Below are 26340 nucleotides of genomic sequence, written 5' to 3' on the forward strand. Positions count from 1 at the left end.
GCTGCTTCAGGTCTTGATAGGAGACTTGACATGAACAAGAAGAGATTTGTCTGGAAGGCCTTGACCATCTCCACTTCAGGGATGGGCAGAGAAAAGGGCAAAGCAGTGGAATTTGTGATTCTGCAAGTTTTGCTAGGGTATTGTTTGGTTGCAATAATTTAAGCAATGTCATCCTATATAGCCAGGAGCGCAGCTCTGGTAATGGTGCCTCACAGCTGTAAAGAAAATGCAGTGCCAGCTTGCTGCAATGCCAAGAAAAGTCATTTTGTTAGGCAGAAATGAAGTCAGTTGCAAGAAGCAATGGAAAAATCAGGACTAAGAAATGGAGGGTAACTCAATCCTTCCAGAGGTCAAGAGACTGGCAAGAACCTCATATTCAGTAGTAACACATACCGCACATTCGCAGACTGAAAAACAAGCTCAGAACTTCTGTTCTATTCTAATTAATAACTTAAGGGCTTTATTCAAGCATTGTAGAAGACTAAATGTACTTAGATACTGTCCAGACACGTCAGATTTCTTACACTTAACTACCATTACAAGGCAAGCCCTTAAAACCTGTTGAAAACAAGTGCAGTGATTAACTACAAGCAGCTACTCATAGCATATGGATAATAGACTTGTAAATGAATTAGTCCTGGATTAATACAATCATGCACTGCATCTCCATATGCCAGGGAACCTGGTGATGACAGAAATCACCCATTTGTTTTCTTTTCAAGCCTTTAGAGAACAGAAACAGGAAATCCTCAAATAAATTCGTATCTTGAAATCTGCACTAATAAAAGCTATTTGAACTTGGGTTTGTTGCCATAAAGACTGAAAACCCAGCCTGAAAGTGGCACTGCTTACAGGTACGTGTTAGTGAGATTAGCATTTCAGTTCCCACTGTCCATTTGTGGAGACTCAAGAGAATCATTAAGATTGGAAAAGACCTCCAAGATCAAATCAAATCTTTGACCCATCTCCACGTTGTCAACTGGACAACAGCAATAAATAAATGCTGTGTTATTTTAATACTTTGCTTTTAACATCAAACTTAAGGAACAACTCTATTTCTTTGTCAAAGTTGCTCCTATGTTTAGACACGAGTAAAAGTTTAGACTCAGTAAATTGATCTCTCAGCATGCAGGAGCAAGGAGCAGGCAGAAAGAAAGGGATGCACGAGATGGAGTTTAGGCAGCAAGTCACAAGACAGCCAAGAAACTGCTCCTGGCTGGGAGCAGGTGCACTCTGCTGGGACAAATACACAAAGAATTTAAAGTGCACAAAATTGCAGTGATGACAGGTAGCAGCCTAAATCACCGCCGTGCTGCAGCAGAGCATGTGAGCAGAGCCATTAATCACTGCATGACAAGAGGCAAATACGCCTGTCTGGGGTCTCAAGTGCTGCCCAGCCCAGGGCACCAAATGACACTTTGCTGCAGGGCAAAGGGCACTGCTTGTCTGAGTTCTGCTCAGCATTTCCCACTCCCCAGGAGGCCCCAGGACCAGCGGGGCAGGCAGCAAACCCCACAAGGCACCGTGACACCACAAGCCTGAGGGGCAGCAGGATCCCATTTAACCTTTGAACACCACAAACTAATAAACTGGAGTTATATACTGCACGTGAGACACGCTGTAAAAACAGCCATCCCCAAACCTTTGCTACAATAAGGCAGCAGCTAGAACCAGTTATGGAAGCACAATGTGAAAAAAAAAAGACTGTGAGGGATGTCTGAGCAAGCACTTCGGGAGTGGGGAGCAGAGGGAATGCTACCGGAGCTGCCTCTGGAAAGAAGTTTCAAGGGCTGGAAGGAGAACATGCATGCACAAATCTCTCTTATTGACTTGTAGTGTTCAGTCTGGCAGACGAGGCTGACAACATATTGTTTATTCATACAGTCATCATTTTCCCCAGTGTCTGCATTGCAAAACTCCACAACCACAGCAGCCTGCACGGTACCTTCAGCTGTTTCACTTTCCTGGTGCATTTCAGCAGTTTTTGATCTCACACAGAGTAATCCTGTGTCCTACACAGGACCAGCACTTGCTAATGGGCTTCTCCTAGCCCAGCCCAGGCCCTGGTGCACAGGTCAGGCTTGGCAGTGGCATGCCCAGATTTGACACTTGCAGGAGGCATGCTCAGAGCTGGACACCCGGTCGTGTCAGTGCACATAGTCCACATGCAAACAGGGTATTCATCAAGCTTCTGTTTCCATCCAAGATCAACAGCTTCAGGCTGAATTGCTGCTTCTTGTCAGACCACACAAAGGTGTGGGTGTCATCGTGTTCCACCCACTCCTATCCCACAGGGGCTTGCTGAGTGTCTGCTCACGTGTTAACATGATTAAATCTACAGCATGATTGTCTTATTAGGCATCTTCAATTTTTAGTCTACACTAAGGGGGACCCGATGACCTCTTTTCATTTTATGGTGCACCTACCGATGAGATTTTCTCTGGTCCCCTCAGTTCTCTCTTTCTGAAGAACCCAAATGAACACAATATACTGTCATAGTCTAACTCCAGTGGGTGTCAAGGGTTGGGCATTATTAAGCCTGTTTGGACTGAAGTCCAGGTACTCTCTGCAAAAGCAAGGAATGTTCTGTTCCTACAAACATGGAAAGTACTACAGTTGTAACACTGGTCACGTTCAAGGTAAAGGGGACAGTGAGAGGCTGTCACACATAGGAATTCTGCCCTCAATCATTATTATCAGTATCACAGAAGAGACAATGCAGAAACCAGCCCCATGTTTTCAGGAGATTATGAAAAAAAACTCGTGAAGCTGCTGTGACAAACAAACCTCCCCCTCACCCCCAGCACATCCTCTCCCTGCCGAGTGATGTGCCACGGCCGTGTCTGCTCAGCCACCTTTAGTGCACATGTGGAAAGTTTATTCTGTACTGCTCAACAGCTGCTTCCGGTGATATTTACGAAAAGTCACCGAGTTTTGAAAACAACACGTCCCTGCCCACAACCGAGCAGGGGAGTCTCGCACAGGCACCGCCGGGGAGCAGAGGTAGCAAGTTCATTTCCGTGCGCAGAGGTGGGGCCAAGTCCTTTTTTGTTCTCACCGGCAGCTACACTCAGTCTTTGTCCACAAAGGCAGCTGTGTCTGCAGCAGCTCTGGTGGGAAAAGGGTCCTAAGGGGTAGCCTTGAAAAATTAGCTGCCACACTGAGCTCTTTGAGGGTCAAAGGACCTGATGACCCTGCATTTTTGGTGGAAATCCATCCTTTTACTGTGAGGATATGTGGCTTTAAGCACTGAACAGAGTCGACAGATGAGTGTGAGTGGATTAAGGGTCCAAATAGATGATTTATTTGGGAAGAGCCTTAAATTAGGGCAGCAAACCTGTAAATAGGTAGAGACTGACTGGCTGAGAGCAGCACTCATCTCCTACTGCTGCCTCCACACCTCGGAGGAGAAGCTGATCTGTCAGAGGCCTTCTGGATGGTTCTGGCATGGGAGACAAAACCTTCTGCATTCTGCAGCCCAATTTATCAGGAAAACATGAACGATTTCAGTAGCAGCCATCATAAACAAGCCAATGCACGCAGGGCAGGAGATAGAGTACAGCAGAGACACAAAGCTTTCCCAGTGATAACAGACATACCACCCACCAAGGCAGGGCTCACACACACCAGCTGGATTACACACAGCCAGGGGAACTTAACCAAGTAATTATAAAGGAGCCCATATCTAGTTAAAACAAAACCAAACCAAACAAAAACCAAAAAAGAAAAAAGAAAAAAAAAAGGCAGGGGGAGGCAGGAACAGGGAAAGCACGCAAAACTGTACTTTAATCCTGAAGAACCAGTCAGAACAGGAAGCCACATTCTAAATTTGGTTATTTAAGCTGTCAAAGAGTATTTCTGTTTCCAGTTCTTGAGCAAAGAAATCAGCCAAGTACAGGGGTAGGGAGATAAGCATCACTGAAAGAACAAACCCCTGCTTTTAAAGCCCTTTGGTCAGCTGCCCATCGTGATCGATGATTAGGCTACCTAGTTGAGAATTCAACACCTATTTTGCAATATTATCAGTTCATTAAGCCCTTCCCTCACCAGCCCGACATCCAATCACTGTACAGTTTATTTATCATTAAATCTTCGAGGGTCTGACACAGAGAGGTCAATGCTCAATTACACCTTTTTTACAGAACCTGAAGCTAAGATGACTGAAGGGACCCGAGTAGGAAAAGGGACACAAGCAGTAATGCCTGCTCCGAACAAGCAACACCAGTGTAGGTAATGTATTATTTCAGTGACCTGTGGAGAAGAAAGATCTAAATCCTCCCAACTGTCAAACCATCCACTCACCCAATTTTATAAAGAAATGTTTCTCATGCAAAGGCACCAAAGAGCTGAACGGCAATTAGTTCAGAAACCCTGGCTCAGATTATCAAAATACATTTAAGTGTCTGAAATCCATGAAATGCTGAAAACTCTGAAGATTCATGTTTAACTTTGAAGTCTTGTGAAGGTGTCTCACCAGGAAAGGGAATTTCAGAGTTTCTATTCTAAAGGAATAGAAATCCTTTAGCTTAGAGCACCTGGTTCATGCTCAGGAGGAGACAGAAGCACGTATGGAATCCTTAAGGCACCTCCTGGCCAGCCCCTCCTCTGTGGCCCTCTGAAGGAGCACAAGTGTGTGGAAGCAGCTGTTCTGGACCCTGGACCCTTTTGGTAGCTGAAGGATCTGACCCACCTTCATTCCTTTTACTTCCCAGCTTGTCCTTGCCCTGTTCCTCATTCTCCTCTGTTCACACGCTTAGAATGACAAATTCAAAACCACTTTTCATATGCATTCAGATTTTGAGCTAGCTCCCTGTGTTTACCTGGTAATTTGGCAGTGCAACGATATTACTCTGCTTGATCCTTCAGCCTGAAGATCACACCTGAAATCATCTCACACATTATTGTGATCCACAGGTATGTCATCAGACTGGACTGAACACGTTGCAACCACAAACACAGACCTTGCAGTGAACCAGCCCTGCAGATACCTGTTACTAATCTAATAAACCCAAATTTTACTGCCAGTTCAATACCTTTGCTCACAGTTTGGTGATAAAAGAACTGGTATTCAAAAATGATGGCCACTGTAATGAATCTGGCCCACAGAACTTTTTCTGGTGGTCAGCAGAGCTGGCAAATGACCAGAACTGTTTTTTATCTCAGCATTACACTCTCCCCAAGCAGCTGTAGTAAATGCCAGAGAGAGGCTGAGCTGTCACTGAAAGGAAAGACAGAAAGATGAATTCAGGAAACACATTCTAAAGATAAGGTTCATACTACAAGAGCTTAGTAATCTCCAGCATGGATAAACACACATTTTCCTGTACAGCACACACAGAGCCCCATCTTACTCAAGATGGAGTTAACAAACTGTCTTGCACACCCAATAAAGATCCAGCTACTGTTCAAGTACCAACAGAGTAATTGTTTGGCAGCTGCAGCAGCAAGCAAAGGCAGCACAAGGAAGGTTTAGTTGCCAGAACTCTCAGCACACGGCTTTTGGAAGTGTCTCTTGTAACACCAGAGAGGTTTTAGGGATAACCAGGAGGGGCAGGAGCCTGCCACAGGAGCACCAAATGGTGATGACACACATCTCCAAAAGCCACAGCAGTCACAGGATGCTGCAGATCCCCACAGCTCAGTGTGGAGTGTGAATGAGCCTTTGGAAGTGCGGTCAGTTCAGTATCACACGATCACCCCCCATTTCTCACAGGGACTAACACATATTGTACAAAAGGTCTCAGTTTAAAAATCAAACACCTTGCCGTACAGTTTATTGAGCTGCTGCCCTGCAGAAGAAAGCACACACACCTATTCCACTTACTCTTTGAAAAGCAATTTTTATATTGCTATAAACCATCAGCTCCTGCATCAGACTGTGGTCTCCTACTCCTAAAACAAAGGTATTTACTCACAGCTTGAGACCTTGAGGCAACTTGGCACATCCAACTGTTATCATGGCAATAATCTGATTTGCTTTCCTTCCCAGTTCACTCCTGGAAGGAACTATTTTGACTAAAAAAAAACAAACCAGAAGGTAACCATCCATGTGCTGCAGAAGGTGTGGGGTTATTTTTCTTTTTAAATTAAAATTTAACACCACACTCTTGCCTCCGCTTGAAGAGGGGAGGACAAGGACTTTCTGAGAACATTTTCAGGTAACAAGTTTCAGATTTCAAGCAGGATGTAATCACTTTCTGTGGCATCTGAAGGGAACGACAGGCTCCTCAGCTTTACCTGAGCAAATGGACTTTAGTCTGACCCACTGCCAGGCCAGAAAAGTTCAAAGAATCCCTGTGAAGTCCCTGGCAGCCTCACTAGGCAATACGGCTCACTCAGTTTTATATGCTCAGTTACTGAGCAGCCTTAAATGCTGCATTTCAGCAACCAGAGCAGTTTCAAGGCACACAGAAGTGGTAAAATCATTATGATGTGGAAATAGAGGTACCATTGAAACATAAAACCCAAAAAAGCAAGAGGCAGATTCTGACAGCAAATCCAATGCAGCTGCAGCACCGCTGCTGCCCTGGGTCCAGAGATGTCATTTGTCAGCAAAACAAAGATGCTGAATCCTTGCAACCTTGGCACAGAGCACACAGAACCTGAATGTCAATACCTCAGCGGGTGTAAACACAACTCACAGCTCAATACATTGCGTTTTAGGTAAATTTTAACAACCTCGGGATGCTGCAGACAGCTCGTTAACACAGATGCTCCATTAAGAGTGTATTCAGTGTGGCAGCAGCATGTCTGGGGACAGGAGGTCTGTGCAGGCCAGTTTAGCTCCACAGCCTCCAGACAGCCTAATAAAAATGTCAGAACATAGCTATGAAGGTAATAAATGTAATAAATAGATTGTTCAGGACATCTGCTTATGCAGCACTGTCTTGGTTCCACTAGCCAAGAGTGACAGGGACTGGCTTGATCAGAGCAAGAACCTGGATCTGTGTCAGGGCTTTGGGGATCTCACCAAAAACTGCACGAATGGCCACTGCTACAGCTGGACACAGAGTAAGGCTTGGGTGTGAGAAAAAATATTGCAGCAGCCAAGCTGGTTTCACCTATTTGTTCAGCTTCAGGTATTGGCAGCATTAACGTGCTGGGGTTTTTAATAATGGATAGAAATATTCGTAGAAGTCAGATCTATGTTCACTATACTCAAGTACTTTCCTCAGTAGAAAAACAAATCATTCATCTTTGCATCAACACAAAAGACTTCGACAGGAAATGCCATTTCAAGCACCTTCCAAGGATTACTGCAGAGCATGCAGGAACTCTCTTTCTGCACTCTGACAGCTCTTTCCATCTTTTGGACAAAAGTTTAAGAAGATTCTGCTAATTCCCAAAGCAGAAAGCTCCTCAGTCCATGATGGTGCTGTCGAGTGCAGACTTGTCAGGTCATTTGAATGCTCTGTAGAGCAGGTTTATGTTTAAACAGCATTTTCACACAGTTCTCCCTTCTCTGTGAGACCCAGTCCAGGCAATCACAGGCCTCTGTGGTGTTAGATTAAAAGAGCACAGGTCAGCAAACAGACAGCTCATTTTGTTTAACTATGGTGATCACCTACAAGTTTAAGCTCTGTTTGTAATTTATTTCTCTGCCTCTTTGGAGGACATTTTAGTCTGCTGCTCTTCATAGTCTCTGCTCAACAAACACTGTCCCTGCTGCTGTCCTGCTGCCAGGCTTTCCTGAATGCTCCCCTCACCTCAGTATAGATCCCATACCTCATCAGGGAGGAAAGATAAACAGCAGAAACCTAACACAAGCAGCTATCTAGATTTTGCTAACCACAGGATTAGCAGTGCTGTTGAGCTGGATCTGAGACAGCAATCCCCAGGCTCTGCAGAGATGTGGGGACACAGGAATGGAAATGAAGGCTCTGCCCAATGATTGTCAAGACTGAGCACTGCAAAAATCTTCTGACACCAAACAAGTCCATGTGCTTATGCTTAGGTCTCCACCAACTCCCTTGCAAGCATTAACACCTTTGTGCACTAAGATCATATTTAATAACCTTTGAAAAGTTATTTTATTTATGCACACACACATTTAGTCCTACCACAGCAGTACTCCTGGCTCCAGTGTCCAGTTACCAGGATGAGTTTGGACACGCCTGATGCCTGACACACTGAGGTAGCACAGGAACACATTTTCCATGACCACAGGAGACAAAAGGTCTCCTCACCAGAAAAATTTTACAAACAGCAAAAAAAAATCCCACCCCAAACACTGACCACTGCCTGGAGCTGCAGCCAGGTCACCTGAATGAAGCCTCAGGAGGACTGGGCCCTGCCCAGGCAGGCAGTGAGGAATGTCAGGCTACTGCAGAGCACTACCTGAGTGACACTGCAACTGGAAACACTTTTCCTTTTAAGCCAAACTCAGTTTGTAGCCTTTTTACTGCCTGGATTTTTAATAGCTGCTTCTTGCTATGTTCTTGTGAAAACTGGGGATTAGATATACTCAGGAACTGTTTATGGACATCTGCTGCTCCTCCACAGCAGGACGCCAGGTTCACTACTTACCCCATTTGACTCTATTATTTTTATCCTACTGTAATCAAACACATTTAACACCCACCCCCTTGTTTTTCCCCAGAAGGAGTTTGGTTTTAGTTAGCTCTGTGACCCCAGTAACAGGAGGCACAGAGCTCAGATCACCACATCAACAGCAGGTTGTCATTTCCTACCCCAGGAAGTTATTTCAAATATATTAAAAAAATGCTCATTTCAGACCTAACCTACAATGGTTGCTAAGTGCCCACAACAATTAAATACCTCCCATCCCTTCCAATATATTATGTATACTGAGATCAAGTCATGAGCTGGTCTTGTGACTGCTGGAAGGCCAAGAGTAAAATGAAAAATTGGAGTTTAGCTGAGTTCAATTTGAGCCTTCGGGAATTGTGCTTTCCAGCTTTCCTCTCACTCATGAAAGCTGTAAAATGAAGAAATTCAGCAATTTTTAAATCATCATTTAGGGCTAGAAGACTGAAGTAAACAGGGCAGTCACCTTCCCTGAGCCACAGAATCACAGAACTACAGTGAAATCATGGGAATGTGCAACCAGGACAGCTTTTTCTTTTGCAGATTTATCCAAGTTGGCCCCAAAACACAAAGCCCAGTCTCATTCAAGTATTTTAAATGCTAGATATTATGGCTTCTGTTGCTACCTACTCACACAAACACCATTAAGCAAAGAACTGTAACAGCCAGAGAGCTCATAAAGGGAGAACCATTTCACCTTCACTTCCCCTTTACTCCCTCTGGAGGGAATCTGAAGCCTTTCACAAAATCTGGCTGCAACATTTTAAGTCAAGAAAGTGTTCCTGCCATTGGAGAAGTCACCTGATATATACAATTTTTGCTTTTATTAGGTTCAGCTGAAATAATTTTTTTTGACGGCTTAGAGGAAAGGAGATAAAGCTTACAACACCCCAAGAAGTCCTACCCTGCAGACTATACCTACATTGTAAAAATCACCATTACTTGTCACTATTCAATCAGCTGAGTTTCAGTGTTTCTTTTTTAGCAAATAATATTTACCAAAAAAAGTTATTTCTGAAGCAACTGAAATCAGCCTTTACAAGGGGTGAATGCCTCCCTGCAAACCAATCCCAATTAAAAAAAAATCCCTGCAAATTCTCAGTATCTCCTAATTTTGGAACTTAATTTGACTACCTGCATCAGCAGCACATATCCACAAATCCTGAATATGCTATTTAAGCAGCAGGTGCCTGTATGGATCAGGATCACCCTAGATGGCAACAAGGACTTTTTAACCAGAGAACAAGAGTTTATTGGTCTGGTTATGCCTCTCAGAATACTCTGCTGAGAAGCAACACAGGACACTGGAGGGAGCTACAGAAACAGCACTTTGGAGAATATATTCACTGACATCTTTGCCAACTGTTCCCTATATCTATTTTTTAGTGTGCAGCCTGACTTTTCCCATTTCCTGCTGCAGCAAACCCTTTACTAGAACCCATTTTTCAGTAAGGCTCATTAAAGATGGTTGTGCAACATCAACAACAGGCAGAAAGTGATGTGTGTTAGCAGGACGTGCCAGAGGAACAGCAAGAGCCCTGTGGAACTTTGCACACAGCCAGGCATCCCCGAGGACTCCTGTGACAATCTTACCTTCTGGGCTGGGACCGGCATTCTTCTTCCCCGCTGTCTGCCTCCTGCATACATAAGGAAAGGAGAAAAAAACATTAATATCTTTTAATACATGCAGAAAGCAAAGGCTTGCATTTCACTGGTTTGATTGTGTAAGGCAAGGGGAACTCTCCCTGTTCCTGCATGCAGCTGTCACTAGAGAGGAACTCACTTTCTGCTCAGCTGTCACTTCATGTTCTCTCAAAAGCCTTTTAAAAACTCAGTGTTACAGGACTTTTTGCCCTGCAGGATTTTGCATGCTTTTGCATGGACTTCCAGTGACCCCTGCCAAATATGGCAGGCCAAGAGCCAAACACATAGTTCACTTCTGGGCAAAAATCTCTGAGTTTTTATTACCTTTATGGAGATCATATTAATTCATAGTCCAGTCAGCAGTCAAGTGTAAAAATCCACAAAACCAGCACGTAATAAACCTGACAAATCAGACTGAGTGAGCACAGATATGACCAGAAAGAAGAAATTTGACATATTATGCTGCTTTAGATGAGATATTAATATGCACAAACTGTAATGTGCTGTGGAATTTTACTAGGCCTACCTACTACAGCCCAAAGCAATACCTCAGCAGAGAGATCCCAGCAATTAATTCTGCTTCACAGTACATTTATATACACCCTGCCAGGCACTGGAGATAGGGTACAGGATCTGTTGTATCAGTGAGAACTTACTATGTTTGTGCAGGTCCACAGGGAAAAAGCATTTTAAAACATATCAAGGGTTTTGTCAGGGCAAGAGCATCCCATGAAAACCAGAGTTCAGACAGAGAAAGGAAAAAGATAATTTTGTTTTTGGTTGATGTGGGCTTCCCTCCTGCACGTCTCCATTGGCAATCCTGCCAGAACATAAGTTCCAATTGAGTTCCCTGTGGGTTTACAAGAAGTTGACTTGGGGGAGCAAGAGAAAGAGGTCAAAAGGGAGGGGAAGATGTTTCATTACATATAGAATTGCTAAAGACATGATAGGGTTTTTGAATAAAAAGTGTGTATTTAGGTAGAGAACAAGTTCCTCAAACTCCACAGTAAGGCAAAACAACTGAAAGAGCCCTTGAAATCTTGTTTGTACTGCTCAGGAACTCAAGCTATGCAAACATTTTTAGTATTATAATGAACAGCCATTTCTACCTGCCAAGAAAAATCCTTGTCACAGCAATTGGCAAGCTTGGTGTGCCATAGCCATAAGTCCCACAAATGACAGGAGAAGATCCTGAAATACGTAGATCATTATCTTAGCTCCCCTCAAAATTCAACCTTAAGGAGCTCAGTGTGGAGGAGACCAGACATGGCCCAATTAATCACCATCTGTCTCTGCTGAAACTCTTACATCTCTTTGATACCAGACATAAATGTAGCAGGTTTGTGTGAGGAGCACATTCCCTCAGAATATAACTGACTACAAAAACAGAACTGTAGACAAGTGTGATTTGAGCAAGAAACCCATTGCCAATACCTGGGATGCTGTCTGGAACCAAACTAACCTTCAGCAGCCTCCTCCTCATCAGCAACTCTGACCAGCCTGCAGCCAACTCCTTCCCTAGACCTCATGTTTTGTCCTGGATTTACAGAGAGGTCAGATTCAGGTATCTGAACCACCTTCACCCCACCTTCTGCAAATGCATCCATGTGTGACTGTGTTCACAGGGGTCTTAGGATGAGGGAAGAGACAAGGATCTGACTCCATGTTTCAGAAGGCTTGATTTAGTATTTTATTATATATATTAAAACTATACTAAAAGAATAGAAGAAAGGGTTTCATCAGAAGGCTAGCTAAGAATAGAAAAAGAAAGAATGAATAACAAAGGCTTGTGGCTCGGACAGACAGTCTGGACAGTCGGACTGTGATTGGCCATTAATTAGAAACAACTCTATGAGACCAATCACAGATGCACCTGTTGCATTCCACAGCAGCAGATAACCATTGTTTACATTTTGTTCCTGAGGCCTCTCAGCTTCTGAGGAGAAAGAATCCTAAGGAAAGGATTTTTCATAAAAGATGTCTGTGAAATCCATGGATACAGGGCTCAAAGAAGATGCAGCCAATGCTCCTGTATTTCCCATATTCCACTCCAGGTGGCTGCTGCAGTGCTGCGGTCGCTGTGAAATCCTGCAGGCACAGAACATCCCCAGGTGCCCGTGGGAGCGCAGGCGGCTGCAGTGGCGGCTCCTCCCGCTAGAGGGGAGGGCAGGACAGCGCTGGGCCCGCTCAGGTGCCGCTCCGAGGGGACACACACGGCTCCTGCGCTGACACGGCTCCTGCACTGACACGGCTCCTGCGCTGACACGGCTCCAGCACTGACACGGCTCCTGCACTGACACGGCTCCTGCGCTGACACGGCTCCAGCACTGACACGGCTCCAGCACTGACACGGCTCCTGCACTGACACGGCTCCTGCACTGACACGGCTCCAGCGCTCACACGGCTCCTGCACTGACACGGCTCCAGCACTGACTGAGCCCCCAAACCAGCACCTCCACGCCTTCTCGCCATTTCCAGCCCATTTCCAAAGGCGAAAAAGTATTGCTGCCAGTACAACAATTCGTCAGCCAGGCTCAAACATTCCTTTCTGAGGACATCTTTGAGAAGGAACATGCTCGGACAGCATCCTTGGAAAGTGAATGCAGCCATTTGGAGGAGTGACACCACTCCAGCTTTCACAGCTGCCTTTGCACAGGTGGTGACAAGAACTTTGGGTGCTGCCCCAGCTCTGGGTTCCCTGCAGCACCCATGATGTGACCACAGCGACAGAGCCGAGAAATGGCAGCTGCCATAAATGCTCCTTGGAGATTCCTGATGCTGGATTGCTCCAGCCTCAAACCAGCCTCCTCCACCAGGCTGCACAGAGGAGGAAGCTGAGCAGCACTGATGAGCTCCAGAGGGAGTCATGCCCTGCTTTCCTTGACCAGAAACAGAGGCCTCAGGGGAAATGGAAGGAATGAGTCGCATAGCTCTAAACTAGGCCACGATATTAAATGCAGTTTAAAGTGAAAGATGAAAAATTCCATCTCTGCTCTTTTCAGGCCATGTAGGACAGAATATGCAAAACATTAATCCTGTTTGTGCTTTGATCCACTGCCAACTATCTGTCATCAAAAGGGTAAGGGAGAGGAGAGAAATTTTGGAGAGCTGTTCTGTTCTATACAATGGGAGTCACTCCATGTCACGCAAACAATTCTGCTCTTATAAATCTCCTTTTTGCAGACTGATGTAATGATAAACAAGATTCAATCTCCACTCTTACGTACAGGGACTGGAGCTGTCTGCTTGGATTTAACATCAGGAACATCACAGCAAGTTCCTGTACTGTAAGATACGATTATTAGCCTAAGTCATGCGCCTAATAATCACTACATTTCTATTAACCAAGGAACATTTCACACAGACTACACCCTAAAAAAACATCTTTCAAAGCTTAAAAGGATTCCCATTTAATAACTGCTGGCTATGTATGATTTTATGCCAACATACCTGACTGTATAGACAATGCCTGGGAAGTGTTTTTATCAGGAGTGAGTGGTCACAGTCAGCAAATATCAAAAGAGCACCAACAGTTTAGAGAGTTTTCACCCCTTAAGTCAACATCTTACTTGTAGCTGTGAGGTGAACACTTCAGATATTACAGAAAATTAGTTAATATAGATTGCCCCCAAACCCACAGCAACATTCAGATGTATCCACGCCATCAGAGGAGCTTTTCACTTAACACGGTCAAACATCCACCATGTGGACAGCTTTGGACTCAGTCTCAAAGGAGGAACTACAAAGCAAAGGACTGTAATTAAGTGAGCAGTCTCCCAGCTCCCTGCCTACATCCCACCCAGTTGTTCAGACACACTAAGTGTCTCTGAGCTGAACATGACCTTTGCTGGGAAGAAGGCATCTGCTTCAGCCAAATCAGAGGCTGTGCAACCAGGCACTGACCCAGTGGTTAAACCATGCAAATGCTCCTTTCACAGCATCCAGCAGCATCCCAGTGTCCCTTTGTTTGGGCTGCAGCCACACAGAGCACTGCATGCTTCTCCGTACGGGAGCTCTCCTCGTGCACCAGCAAATATTAAGCAAGTCAGTACAAAAGCCACCCTCCCACAACTATTTCCCAACACATGGATCACCCAGTCTGGTCAAGTCTTGCAGAGGGTGCCACTGCTGCAGCCACAGCCTCTCCTCTAATGCAACACAAGGCACACAGAGATAAGAGCATCCATGGACAATCAGATTTCTTAGGGCTCAACTCAACTCCTGACACAGACAGGTGGTGACAGTGGACATGCCCTGGGGTACCCAACATCTGCATGGAACTGGCACCAGATGCCCAAAGAAGCAACTCAGTGCAGGCTCATGAAGTCCAGGGGATGAGGATCTGTGCATGGACATCACACAGAACTGAAGTTCAGTGCCTTCCAAGATGAAATATTTGATAGATTCCTGTTCAACAGCTGACCGTACACAAAGCTGCTCCTATCAATAATCTCAAATCATCTGCTGGAACAAAGCAAGACAAATGTTTGAGTCGCACTGCCAAATATCTATTACACATTTCTGTAGCAGAGGGACTTTTCTGCAGTAGTCTGAGTTGTATCAATCTCTTAAATAAACTGTGTGAGCAAAAAGCCCACACATGCTGCATTTGCAGTATGGCTGAAGTGCCAGCAACAACACTGCCTGGGAAAATGAAATAAGGGCTGACTCCAAAACCTGGGTTGATAAAAGGTTCCCTTTTTCTTGCAAGAAGCCCAAGACTACACACAAATTCACTGGGGTTTTACGGGAGATCCAGAACCATACCAGGTACCACTTCCAGTCTGACCATGTCTAGTAGCAGTTTGGTACTAAAAAGGGTCACTTGGCCACTAAAAAATGGGCATCCAGAGTCTGCAAATTCCACAGCTGCAACATGGAGAACCAGAAATCTGTGGTAGTTTGTGTGAACCAATTTACTCAGTGTATTTTGGAAACCACCAGTGTGGTTGCAATGTGCAAGTACTTGCTAATAGAGGATAGGTCTCAAAGCTGAACTGAAAACCAGTTCATTTCAGACTCCATCAGTCTCTGGAGATGGTTAACCTTATTCATTAATAAAAATTATGAAACTAATTCATAAAGTCACCTAGCATGCTCCAGAGAGGAAGCTTACTGCTACTTTTTGAAATACTTCTATCTGCCATCAAACACATTTTAAAGTAGAAGCTACTACCAGGAAGCCTTTAAATTTGACATAAAAGTTCTTCAAAAAGCTGAGCAAACCAGGCCACAAACGAGAAAGTTGAGAACTGCACTGTGTTTTGCATAGAGCTTTTACCTCTCCTGAGCCACAGGGATAAGGGATAAAGAAGCATTTCTCCAGCCATTGCTCTCTCACCCCTCACTATTTGCATGAAATGTTTTGAATGAATGCTGTTTTACTCCTCACATGTCTTCTGGATTTGAGGTTCCACATAAGCAGTAGCTTTCTGCAGCCAAGTGTTCATTCAGAGGTTGGCACTCCTTCTAGATTGTTTTCTGTATCACTTTGCTATGTCAGTAATTGGTATATTTAGGTCAAAGACATTGTGCTCCTGCTTGGGAGAGAGAAAAAAACAAGTTCCTTATCAAAGCTTTCATCTTCCCACTGGAGCAATGAGATTTATGCAAACCTTGTTTAGATTAGCACTCACTAAAAACTGCAGAACTAAAACTCAGACACTTCGAGACAAAAATTACAAGCCTTCAACTGGTACAACAAGAGCTAGGATGAGAAATACAGCGTGACACAGCCTGCTACACTACACCACAAGAACAGATTAAAAAGCAGATTACTGTCAACTGAATTTCTGCAGTGAAATCAGCCTGCCTGATGAGGAGTATAACAGCTTCTGCCTTAATGAGAGACCCACCTAAGGGGAACGAAAAAACCCCCATACATTGCAGATATATATTCACTTTAAATATCCCTACTTCAAACATGTATTAATATAATTTTTCTCTCTAAAACTGTGTAGTAGCACATCATCTCTAGCCACTTAGAGACACTAAGGAAAAAAACCCAGCAGAACTATGGTCTCCCAGAATTGAACTTCCCCCTGACTTTCAGAAGGCACCCTGCAAGTATGACAGAAAAGACAGGTATTTAATGTAATTATGATGCTTTGCTGGATTTAATGCCTAGCAGAACCCTAAAGGTATCTGCTTAATCTCCTTTTAGGCAAAGCTAGTGACATTGTCAACTGGAAATCTTAGAATCTAGGAACATTTGTTTCCCTAGAACAGTAATAAATGCTTGTGGTAATGGGCCAAGTATGAGAAGACTCAGTGGCTGTATAAACACAGGCACTGGAACTCCAGTTTTCATACTGGAAACTGTTGCTGACATCAATGTTTGACTAAGACCAAGTCAAAGATATGCATGTGTACACTGGTGAATCTCAGGGCAGGGCTTCTCCACAGGCAACAGTCTGTGATTAAAATGAAATCCCAGCTCCACAGGTCACCACAACGAGCGGCCGTTCATTAACCACTCATGCAGGCTGACACATTCACCTGCATTAAATTGTCCCGCTGCAATTAAACATGATGGACATTCACACCTCAGACCCTCTCCAGTCACTGCCTGTTAAAACACAGACCTTACTCAACCTCCCAATGCCCTCCAGAGCTCCCAGAGCAGCCCTGGCCATGTACCTCCTCACCCACAGGGCTGACACCTTCACCTCAGAAGCTGGGCCTGTTTCCAGCTGGAGAGAGAGAGAGAGAGACTCTCCTCAACTGCTGCATTAAAAACGTGGCAGCTAGAATTACACAAGATTGAAGGAGCCTGAAAAGCAAACTGGCTAATGAGCCATATGCAGGGAAGTTGGAGACCTGGAACTGCAGCTGATACTCTTTTACCATCCATGAGCAATAGGAAAGCATTACAAGGACATAGATCAGACACGGCAGATGCACAACACCAGCTTCTGGGTTAAATTACTTTCCCATTGACAAGAACAAGCATTTAAAAGTGTTTTTAAGCGAGGAAAATATTTGGTTTTCACTCATGCTGAAAGGCTATTTTAGGAGGAGGAGGGTGGAAGGAAGGGAGGTACATGGCAAAGGGAAGGGTCTTTGTCTTGCAATCAGCCATCTTCCTGTTAGCATCCAGTTTACCTTGGTGCACACTCATTTGTATCCCTGCAGGAGTTATCTCAATTAAAAATCAGGGAGTTATTCTAGGGCTCTGATCAAGTTGTAACTCCAGAGCTCTGACTCTTCCAGAATGTACAGTAGGGTCACTAAAACAATGCTGATCCACCTGCAACATATATGAAATATATTATTCCCATAATGGAACATGAATAGAGCTATTTGGATACCACTCCTACTTACGTCATAGCTGTGTCCATAAAATGAAGCTGTGCCAGCACAGCCCTCTTGTTAAAAGTCTAATTCCTGGTCAGCAGCAGCATAACCAGGCACATTTTTTTCATTGTGACAGCTTGCCTCAAATTCCACAGACTGAAGCACACGCAGCCATCCCTGAGACGTGTTTCAGCTGCACCCTCACCCCACACCAGCTCACAGAGCCCAGGGGCTGCCTGTAACACAAAGGCATCCTTCTCCCTGCCAGAATGCTACAGGAGACTCTCACCCACTCAGCTCCTCTGAGATCCAATCCCTGCAAGTCCCTGTCAAATCTCCTCTTGACGTAAGGAACACACAACACGGAGAATTAGGAGCAGCGCAGTAATCTTCGTGACCTACCCAAAATAAAAGCACCAGCAGCCAGGCCACTCAGGGATCTTGGCATATTGCATCAATAATTAAGAGATGATTTTCTGGATGAAAGATATTCTCAAAGGGGAAGTTATTTAACACTTATGAAGATGAAATAAAGACTCTGAAAAGAGAACAGAGCAACACTCAATCTTTGCAAATTCCACAATGCTCAACCTTTAAAACGCAGAGAGGAAATCATTAATATTTCTAATTCTTTACACTGCTTAACCTGAATCTGTGTTCAACGTTATGAGTTGCAAATTGTTACCTAGCAGAGAAAAATAACAAAAAAAAAGGGGTAACCAAGCAACTACATTGTACAGCGTGTCTGGATGCAGCAGCATCTGCGTTGGCACTCGCAGGCTGCTATTGCGTAACCCTGGATTCAAGCAGGAGCACAGTCGGGGAGGCTCTGCTCTATTGCAGTGACATATCTAGAACAGAAGTGGCTGGTAGAGCTTTAACAGCAGGAGTTTAGACTCTAGATCAGAACAGGAATTGGCAGCAAAGTTCCTTCACCTCTAGCCTCCGTTTGGGTAAGGAAAAACCCCCGAGTGTTTCAGGCAAAACTTCAAAAGGAATTGCTGGGACAGCTTTCTGTGCATGCAGGACACAAAGCAGAGTCTGTGGAGAGCAGAGGGAAAGGAACGCCTGGAGATATTCCCTGGCAAGACACTGCAGAGAGAATCACAAGGTACAGAGCGTACTCCTTGTTCACATCCGCCATCCCCGGGGTGCACAGCAGCCTCCCAGCTGCCCCACTTCTGCCAGGGGACTACTGCTGCTACAACTGGGACATAGCGCTTATGAACTACTCAGATTCCTCACTTCTTCACAAAATACACCCAGGTATTAATCTCATGTGGTTGGAATTAAAGCCAGAGCAGTTTTCTTGCCTGACCCAAGCATGCTATTTCTCTGCAGTAGGGTTCTGCCTACATGCTTCCAGCACTCCATGCCTACAGCAACTGGAGATCCAAGGGTATAGGGAGTTTCTGAAGGACCAAAAGCAAGGCAGCAAATGTAACACCTCCTCAACAGAGGCTGAAGAAAAAAAAAAAAGAAAAAGGAAAATGAAGCTAGGGAGTAGAACAGGGTTTTCTGATGAGTCAAATACTAGCAGAACAATGTTGCATAACGAGTGCCCCTTGACTTTTGTTATTTCTCCCAGCCAGCTCCTCCAAAAATCTATTTGTTATTGTTTATTTGGGTATCAGTCCAAATTGCTGTGGGAGGAGAGAAGAGGATATGCTGTCAAGCTATTAATTCTAGCACTGTAGTCATTTAGCACTCTCCCACTATTAACGAATCAGTGTCCTGTTTACTGCAACACTCTCTAGAGCCAGCCTGAAAGTTAAATACAAAACCAGATGTTAATTAGCCTCTTGCAAAAGCGACTCCAGCACTGTTTCTCCTCAGCCAGGATGAATTCTGCCTTTGCTTATTTACCCACTGCTCTGTCCAGAGCAGCAGTGCCGTGTCACATCTCTCTGGAGCAGGCAGGAGCCGGGGAAGCAGGAGCCCAGCAAGCAGCACGCAGCTGGGAGCATCACTCCCGAAATTCAAGCCTCTGTGAAACATTATATTGTAATAAAGGCCAGGCTGTGTCAAAAGCCAGGAGCAACTGTGGCCCCCATCCATCCTCCCATTCTTCCAGGACAGAAGTCACTTTTCTACACGAGTGCATCAGTAACAGGAGAAAAGCTGTACTCAAGCAGAATGCAGGGTTATGTTTGGTTATTTCCCCCTCTCAGGAAGGGAGAACCACTGGCAGCAGGTACTGCTTCACTTGTCAAAAGGGACCCACTTCCATCCAGCCACCTGCCCTCACTTTGTGCCAAACCTTGCTGTTCCCTGGGGCAGGAATGTTTGAGGCAGAAGCCCACTGTCCAGAACAGCCTTTAACAGAACGACACAAACACGGTGCCAAAGGAACCACATTAGTCTTGGCACACGGCTGGATTTGCCTGACCCCAGGAAGTTCAATGGATGTATCAGATTTGCAGCCCTGTGGTACTTGTCTCTATAATCCCAGCCTCCTTTGTGCCATCTGTTTCCCCTTCGGCAGACTGGCCATTAGAGACTCAAAGCTAAAACTCGTGTCTCCTTAGTAACAGGTTTTTGTTGATCTCCCCCGCGCCTCCAAATCTTTCTATCAATCCGGTAATCTAGCAGGATTTTCCCTGCAGGGGATACATAACAGCATCAGTGGAAAAAAAATATATATGGGACAACAGAAACACTTTAAAGGCAAGGGTAGAAGGTGTAAAAGGGGTGTGCATGAAGCTACAAGAGTTACAAGTCTATGGAAACCAGATTTTGTCATTATATTGGAGCAAGCCACCAACAAACCCTCCCAGTGCCAGGTTTGAGATCTCATCTGAGCACTCAGTCCTTTACCAGTTTTTTTCTTAAAGACTTGCCAATTGTAAACAATTTCCCATCAATACACAAGTCTTCAGAGAAAACATCTTATTGCAAACCCTGCATCCTTAAGACCGCCCTCTCCAGGATCTCAAAGGCAGAAACACTGCCAATCTCAATGCTGTGCAGGTAAGAAAGGACTGTATTCTCTGTCTATAGAGACTGGCTCTCTTACCGCAGATTTTAAGTCACTGATTGCTGGCTGCTTTTGGTTCCTTAATCCCTAAATCCCCACACTCTCTTCTTGAGGTTAATCCAGTTAAAACTCTCCTTTCCCTTTGGCTAGTGCCTTGCATAAATAACCACCTGAAGAGCAGAGCTGCAGAAGACAATGCTCAGAGTATGGCACTTCCCAAAACTCTGTCCCACTGCAAAAGACAGCGTAAAGTTCTTGTTGCTGCCTATGCCAGAAAAGGAAATCAAGATTAGCTAGGTAAGGGCAAAAGGCACTCCTTATGGATTGCTTAAATCAGCAGGAATCAATCATCCAGTCCAATCCAAATCCTCTAGTTGCTTTCTGCCTTAAGATAACTAGAAACAGGTTTATGTTATACTAAGATAAAGCAGCCTTAAACCAGAGTAAGCCCTTATGTGAAAACCTCTCCTTTTTGGGAGGAAAGGAGAACTTGCCTTTGAGGTCAGCTCTAAATGAGCTACAATTACAGCCATATAGGCCATGTGGGATTTGGAAAAGCAACACAGATCAGCGAAAGAAAATCACCTCTGTAGACTCTGCCTGGCTGGTCTGGCCCAGGCAGCTCCCTTGGCACTGAGCCCGTGGGCAGGAGAGTGAAAGCAGCACTAGGACAGGGAGCCAGCCCCCACCCTCAGCCTGCCAGGAGAGGCCAGTGCCATACACAGTCCAGCACATGCACACCATGAGGATGGTCTCACTACGCACAAAACATCAACAGTCTGACCCAGCAAAAAACAAAACACACCCAGCGAAGGCACAGAGGAATTTGACTCCTATAATGCAGAGAACGCCAGGACAAGTGGGTTAATGGAAGTGTGCCCTTTTCTGACAGGTGAGACTCTACCCAGTTCCAGTGGCACTCGTCCTCTGGGAGAGAGCCCCGAGTAACATGGCATCATCCTCTGGGCAGGCAGCAAGTGGGTACGCAAGAGAAGTCCTTAAGCTGGGACAGGTTTTAGGTCAGTGACACAACTGACCACATGGATCCTGCCCGTGCAGCCCCCACGTGTATCTGTGCGTCTTATTCTCACTGTGAACCTGGGCCAGACGCTCTGGGGCAGCAGGCCATGCCTGCCAGAGTCAAAACACTGCACATGGGCTCCCTGGTGCATGCCAAGCTCTCCAGGGCATGCACTAGAGCCAGGACTCAGACCATAAGCTCTTTGTGTTCCTGGTCATTCACAACCAAGAGAAAGAGGAATCTGGTTTTGAGGACTGTTTATCAGCCTAGTGCTTCCAAGATCCTCAGTCTCGAGAGTAGAGAAAATGAACAGCCCCCTCAGCTTGCTGCCTAACCAAAGGGACAGCAAGCAGGGCATGCATTCTGCCTCCCAGAGCAGGGCAGTCACACTGAGTGAGGAGTGTGGGGCAGGAGGACAAAGCAAGGAGCCTGCACAGCTCTGCAGTGCAGCACGTTTCCAGCTCCATTCACGCGGATATGGAAAGCCGCCGCTCAGTCTCTGGTGCATATTTAAATGCTCATTCTGAATGGCCAATTAGTCAGAAGTGGAATGTTTCTGCATTCACGGAGGAGCTATTTTAAGATTACATTATGCTCTCTGCTTCCATTAATAGGTACAAATAAAAAAAAGGAAAGGCGTTACACCCAGCAATGCATTTGTCTCAGACTTGAGTGCTGCATGTCCAAAATCCCAGCGCCAGCACAGGAAAGTTGATGAGCTCTGTTATTGACAGGCCACATTCCTCTTCACGGCTCCAGAGATCACCCAGTCATCAGGCTTGCCAAATCTTGATGGAACAAGTCAAATCTCTGTGCTCACTGGCCACCTCTGCTGCAGGCCTGTCAACCTGCATCTTCTCGAGCTGTGTTAAACCTCCATGGAAGTCACCACACTGAAAGAAGTTAAACCAGACTAGAGCAGCATCTCACGTGTCCTGCAGCTCCGGAGGAGGCTGACCCAGATACTCTCATTCCAGACACCACTTTCCCTGCTCGTGTTGCTCCCCAGGGCTGCCTTCACTCAACCATAACCAGCGCACATCTATACCCCTCCAGTGCCTCTGGATCCCCTTCCAGGCCCTGGAGGACCACAGATATTTGACAAGCTGAAAGTTCACAGAAACTCATTTTGGAGTAAATAGAGAGCTCTCAGGTTCTTTAAGCTAACAAAACTCAAATCACTAAATGCTGTTGAGCCTTCATGAAAAACAAAGGCAGTTTTAGGGAGAATACACATTTATGTTTGGCCAAGACCGACCCCTCCCAATCTCTCCTGCATGTGTTAGGAATGCAGCTGTATCCATAACATCCACAAACAATCATCCATCCACTCCCACATCAAGATTTGTTTCTTCCACCCTCTCCAAGCCTGGACTGCGATATCAGGGTTTGATCAGTGTGGTTTTCTGAGGAGGGGGACTGGAGGAGTTGAGAAGGGAAGCGTGGATACAAGCATTTTGCCAAACATCTCACAGAAGTTCCATGCCAATGCCACAATGGATATTACTTAATTCCAAAAATCAATAATCTTAACACAGGACAGATTGAGTAGAGTCAGTTTTCTGTCAAAGGTTTTGCTTTCACTAACAGGTTTATTCAGATCATTTTGAAGATCAAAACCACAGAATCCAACAGGTACAGGTATAATAAATCTCATTAAAACCAGAGCAGGTCATCCCTCTGATGAACTTAAGCTGTAGATCCTTCTAATACTCTTGAAGAAAGCTTGGGTGACCAGCCAAACGAGGATTCCCTCAGCTCACAAATCCACATCTTCTGAGCCAAGTGGAAATACTGTATGAGCTAAGGAAAACAGAGTTTTGTGTGTGGGTTGGGTTTTTTTTTAAATAATGTGAAGAGCAAGCAAAAAGTCTCAAATTATGCAGCAAAAATAAAAGAGTCAGAGCTGAAAATAAAATCCAACTTGGAGGAAAAAAGGTGATATAAAAACATTGTATTAAACCAATGTTACTTTGATGTCAGATTCAAATCTAAAGAAATGCTTAGCCCACGCAGACATAAAAACTACAAAAAAACCCTCATAGTATGGAAACTGTATAAGGTACAGCTCTGCTGAAACATGATTTACACAAATGCAGAGGATTCAACAGCAGTAGCAGCACATATACATAAATGTATGTATATGTATGTGTATATATAAATGAAAACCAGCATTACATGGTGTCAGGAAAATAAATAGAAGGACACCCAGTGCTGGAAAGTGCTGCTTAAAACAAACCTGAAACAAACCTTGTGAGTCCTCAGTCCTGGGAGGGCTCTACTTCCACTGGACACAGACATCACAGGCAGGCAGTGGGACAAGGAGCTGGAGACTCACTGATAGCATTTTTAATGCTCAAAAACTTTGGCCATCGTGGAGAAACCAAAAATTCTTGGCACAGATGCAGTAATTTCAACTTTGTTCACTTTACTGTAGTAATAAAGATATTCCTTTCAGATGCCACAGTTGATATATGCAAAAAATGTGGTTCAGAAAGACAGTTTCTAACTTTCTCAGTTAAGGCACACCCACCCACCAAGGATTAAAAAAATCTTTTCTCCCAAGATGTCAAGGTATTTCTTTTACCAAAGCATTGGGTTTTCCTGGCTTTTAACAAGAGTAGTAAGAGGAAAAACTCAGCTTTTAATGCAGAAAACACTTCTGTAAAACTACGGAAGAGGCAGAAAATCCTGGGTTGCATTTAACTAGGGAACAAGGTCACAAATTAAGCAGTCTGAGAATTTCTGGTAGCTTAGCCCTGAATCAGTTCCCCCCCATTTTTTTTTTTTTTTTCTCCCAACCCCCTCCACTACTTAGCTCAAAATGCAAGACCAACAAGAACACATGATACAGCCTGCATTGGTACAGGCAAATACATGGCTAAGTCACAGGAGCACATTCTTGAGAGCTCATAAACCATCACATGACAAACATCACAAGAAGTCAATTTACTAAACTCAATTTAAACTTGAAGAAGTTAATAATAATAAAAGCCACAATGGGAATGTCTCTTAGAGAAGGAGAGGCTGCACTTGAAAAGACAGCAACAAACAACAAAGCCAAGATCAGTTCTCATGTTATTTGAAACTTTTGATTTCTAGTGCTACACATGCAAGCCAGTATTGCTTACAAGTCCCTGATAAATACTTGTAGTTACACAGCTTACAGCAAAAGCTGACCAGCAGCCAGTGAAGATCTTATCAATAAGCCTCTCACAAACATACAAATATTAAATTTTATTGCAAGCACTTGAGCTAAATATTTCCTGATTCTGCAAGCCTGAAAACCAGCATCCTGTTCATTTGCTGTAAAGCTGCTAGGTATGAGTGACTTCTTTTTCAACAGGAGGACATGCAAGGCAAAATCCTCCTTAGCTGTCACAAAGTATTGACAGCTATTCAGAACACACACAAGCTCTGCTTCCAGCTCCAAGAAGACAAATGGAAATAAAAGCAGAACTGCCTCTTAACAAGATGTCATTGTACAAACTGATGTTTGTGCTTTACCTGCATTGATTTCTGCACCAGGACAAAGGAACTTGTTTTTTAATTACAAGAACCATTTTCATTGGAAAAGTCTCAACGCTATACGAACATTTTATCCTGACAATTTAATTAGGGATTGGTCCAATTCTAGTGCTCAGCACCCAGGGATCCTGAAGGCTCTTAACTGTTTAAAGAGGTTGCAGTGATCTGCAGGCCTACCATCAAACAGATCACTGTAGACTCATCCTTGGGATTAAGTCATCTCTATTTGTGAGCCCTTATGTGATGATCTGTTACAGAGCGTAAGTACTGCATGAAAGCCTCTTCAAGGCCTTCACCACCATCTGTGAATTACATTATTAACAATGGTATGAACTTCCTAAGAGCATCTGGTTCTCTCCCCACCCCCTTCTCAGATCACTGGGAAGAGCTCTTCAGTATCAAAACAGGCACAGGCAAAGCTGTTTTCCTCTTTTCCATGCTTCCCCACCTCCTCCCACCCTTCAGCAGCAGAGGATAGATGGGGCTCAGCTCTCCATTTCCATGCCCTGTATGTTTTCTGCACAAATCTTGTTATTGTTAAATAAGGATGGACAAAAACAACTCCATGAAGGGTGTACCACAGGCATTTTACTGGGAAAAGAGGAAGTTTATTTCATCATTTTGCAGAGGCAGCATCTGAAGTATGCTGAGAACTATGCTGAGGCACAACAGGGACTGCACAGTCCCACTCCAGGACTCACTTCCCACCAGCACAATTCCTGACATTAACCAAAACCAGGCAGCAGCCACTCAGCCAGCTTCAACAGTTACTGATGTAGCAATAACTTTCTAGATGCAAAGAAGTATTTTGTCATCCCAATTCTTCTCCCACCAAGGATGCTTTAGTAGTTGATTCTGAAATCATGCCAGCTTCTTGTAAACAAGAAGGAGGAAGAAGCAGCATCGCCTGGGACATTGGAACACACTCTCCACTGAACTTTGCACAGAGTTCACATCAAACAGCCTCCTTGGCTGCTCTAAGGGATCATTTACTCTTGCAGGAACGGAGCCTTCCTATCTTGTTTTCTACTGCTTGTTCTTCAAACCCAGCTTCTCTTCTTGCTCTCCAAGTAGGGCTTCTCGTTGCCTTGACTCTCTGTGCTCATCAGCAGCCGTTTTTCCACTCTGTTTTGCACAATACCATTCTTTAGTTGCACAACAGTTTGCAATGCAGGCATCGTTACAGCCCTGTAACACACAGCATCTTCCTCTGTCTTAAGTTAGCAGCAGTGCTTCTTGAAAGAAAAGAGCAACATTATGGGAGCTCCATAAAGACTTGTATTCAGAGGGAAACAGAATCCAAAACTAACAATCCTGCACTGTGCAG

At 44.6% G+C, this 26340-nt stretch overlaps 1 protein-coding gene across 1 annotated transcript in view; it reads right to left on the reverse strand.

Moving 5' to 3' along the window:
* Window positions 1–26340, reverse strand: part of SSH2 (slingshot protein phosphatase 2) — a 90083-nt gene that overhangs the window by 51780 nt on the left and 11963 nt on the right. The window contains 1 exon segment of the mRNA XM_030962475.1: window positions 10141–10184. Within this exon segment, the coding sequence (XP_030818335.1) occupies window positions 10141–10184 (44 nt within the window).

This window comes from Camarhynchus parvulus, chromosome 19 (genome assembly GCF_901933205.1).
Source record: "Camarhynchus parvulus chromosome 19, STF_HiC, whole genome shotgun sequence".
In the NCBI taxonomy this organism is placed as follows: domain Eukaryota; kingdom Metazoa; phylum Chordata; class Aves; order Passeriformes; family Thraupidae; genus Camarhynchus; species Camarhynchus parvulus.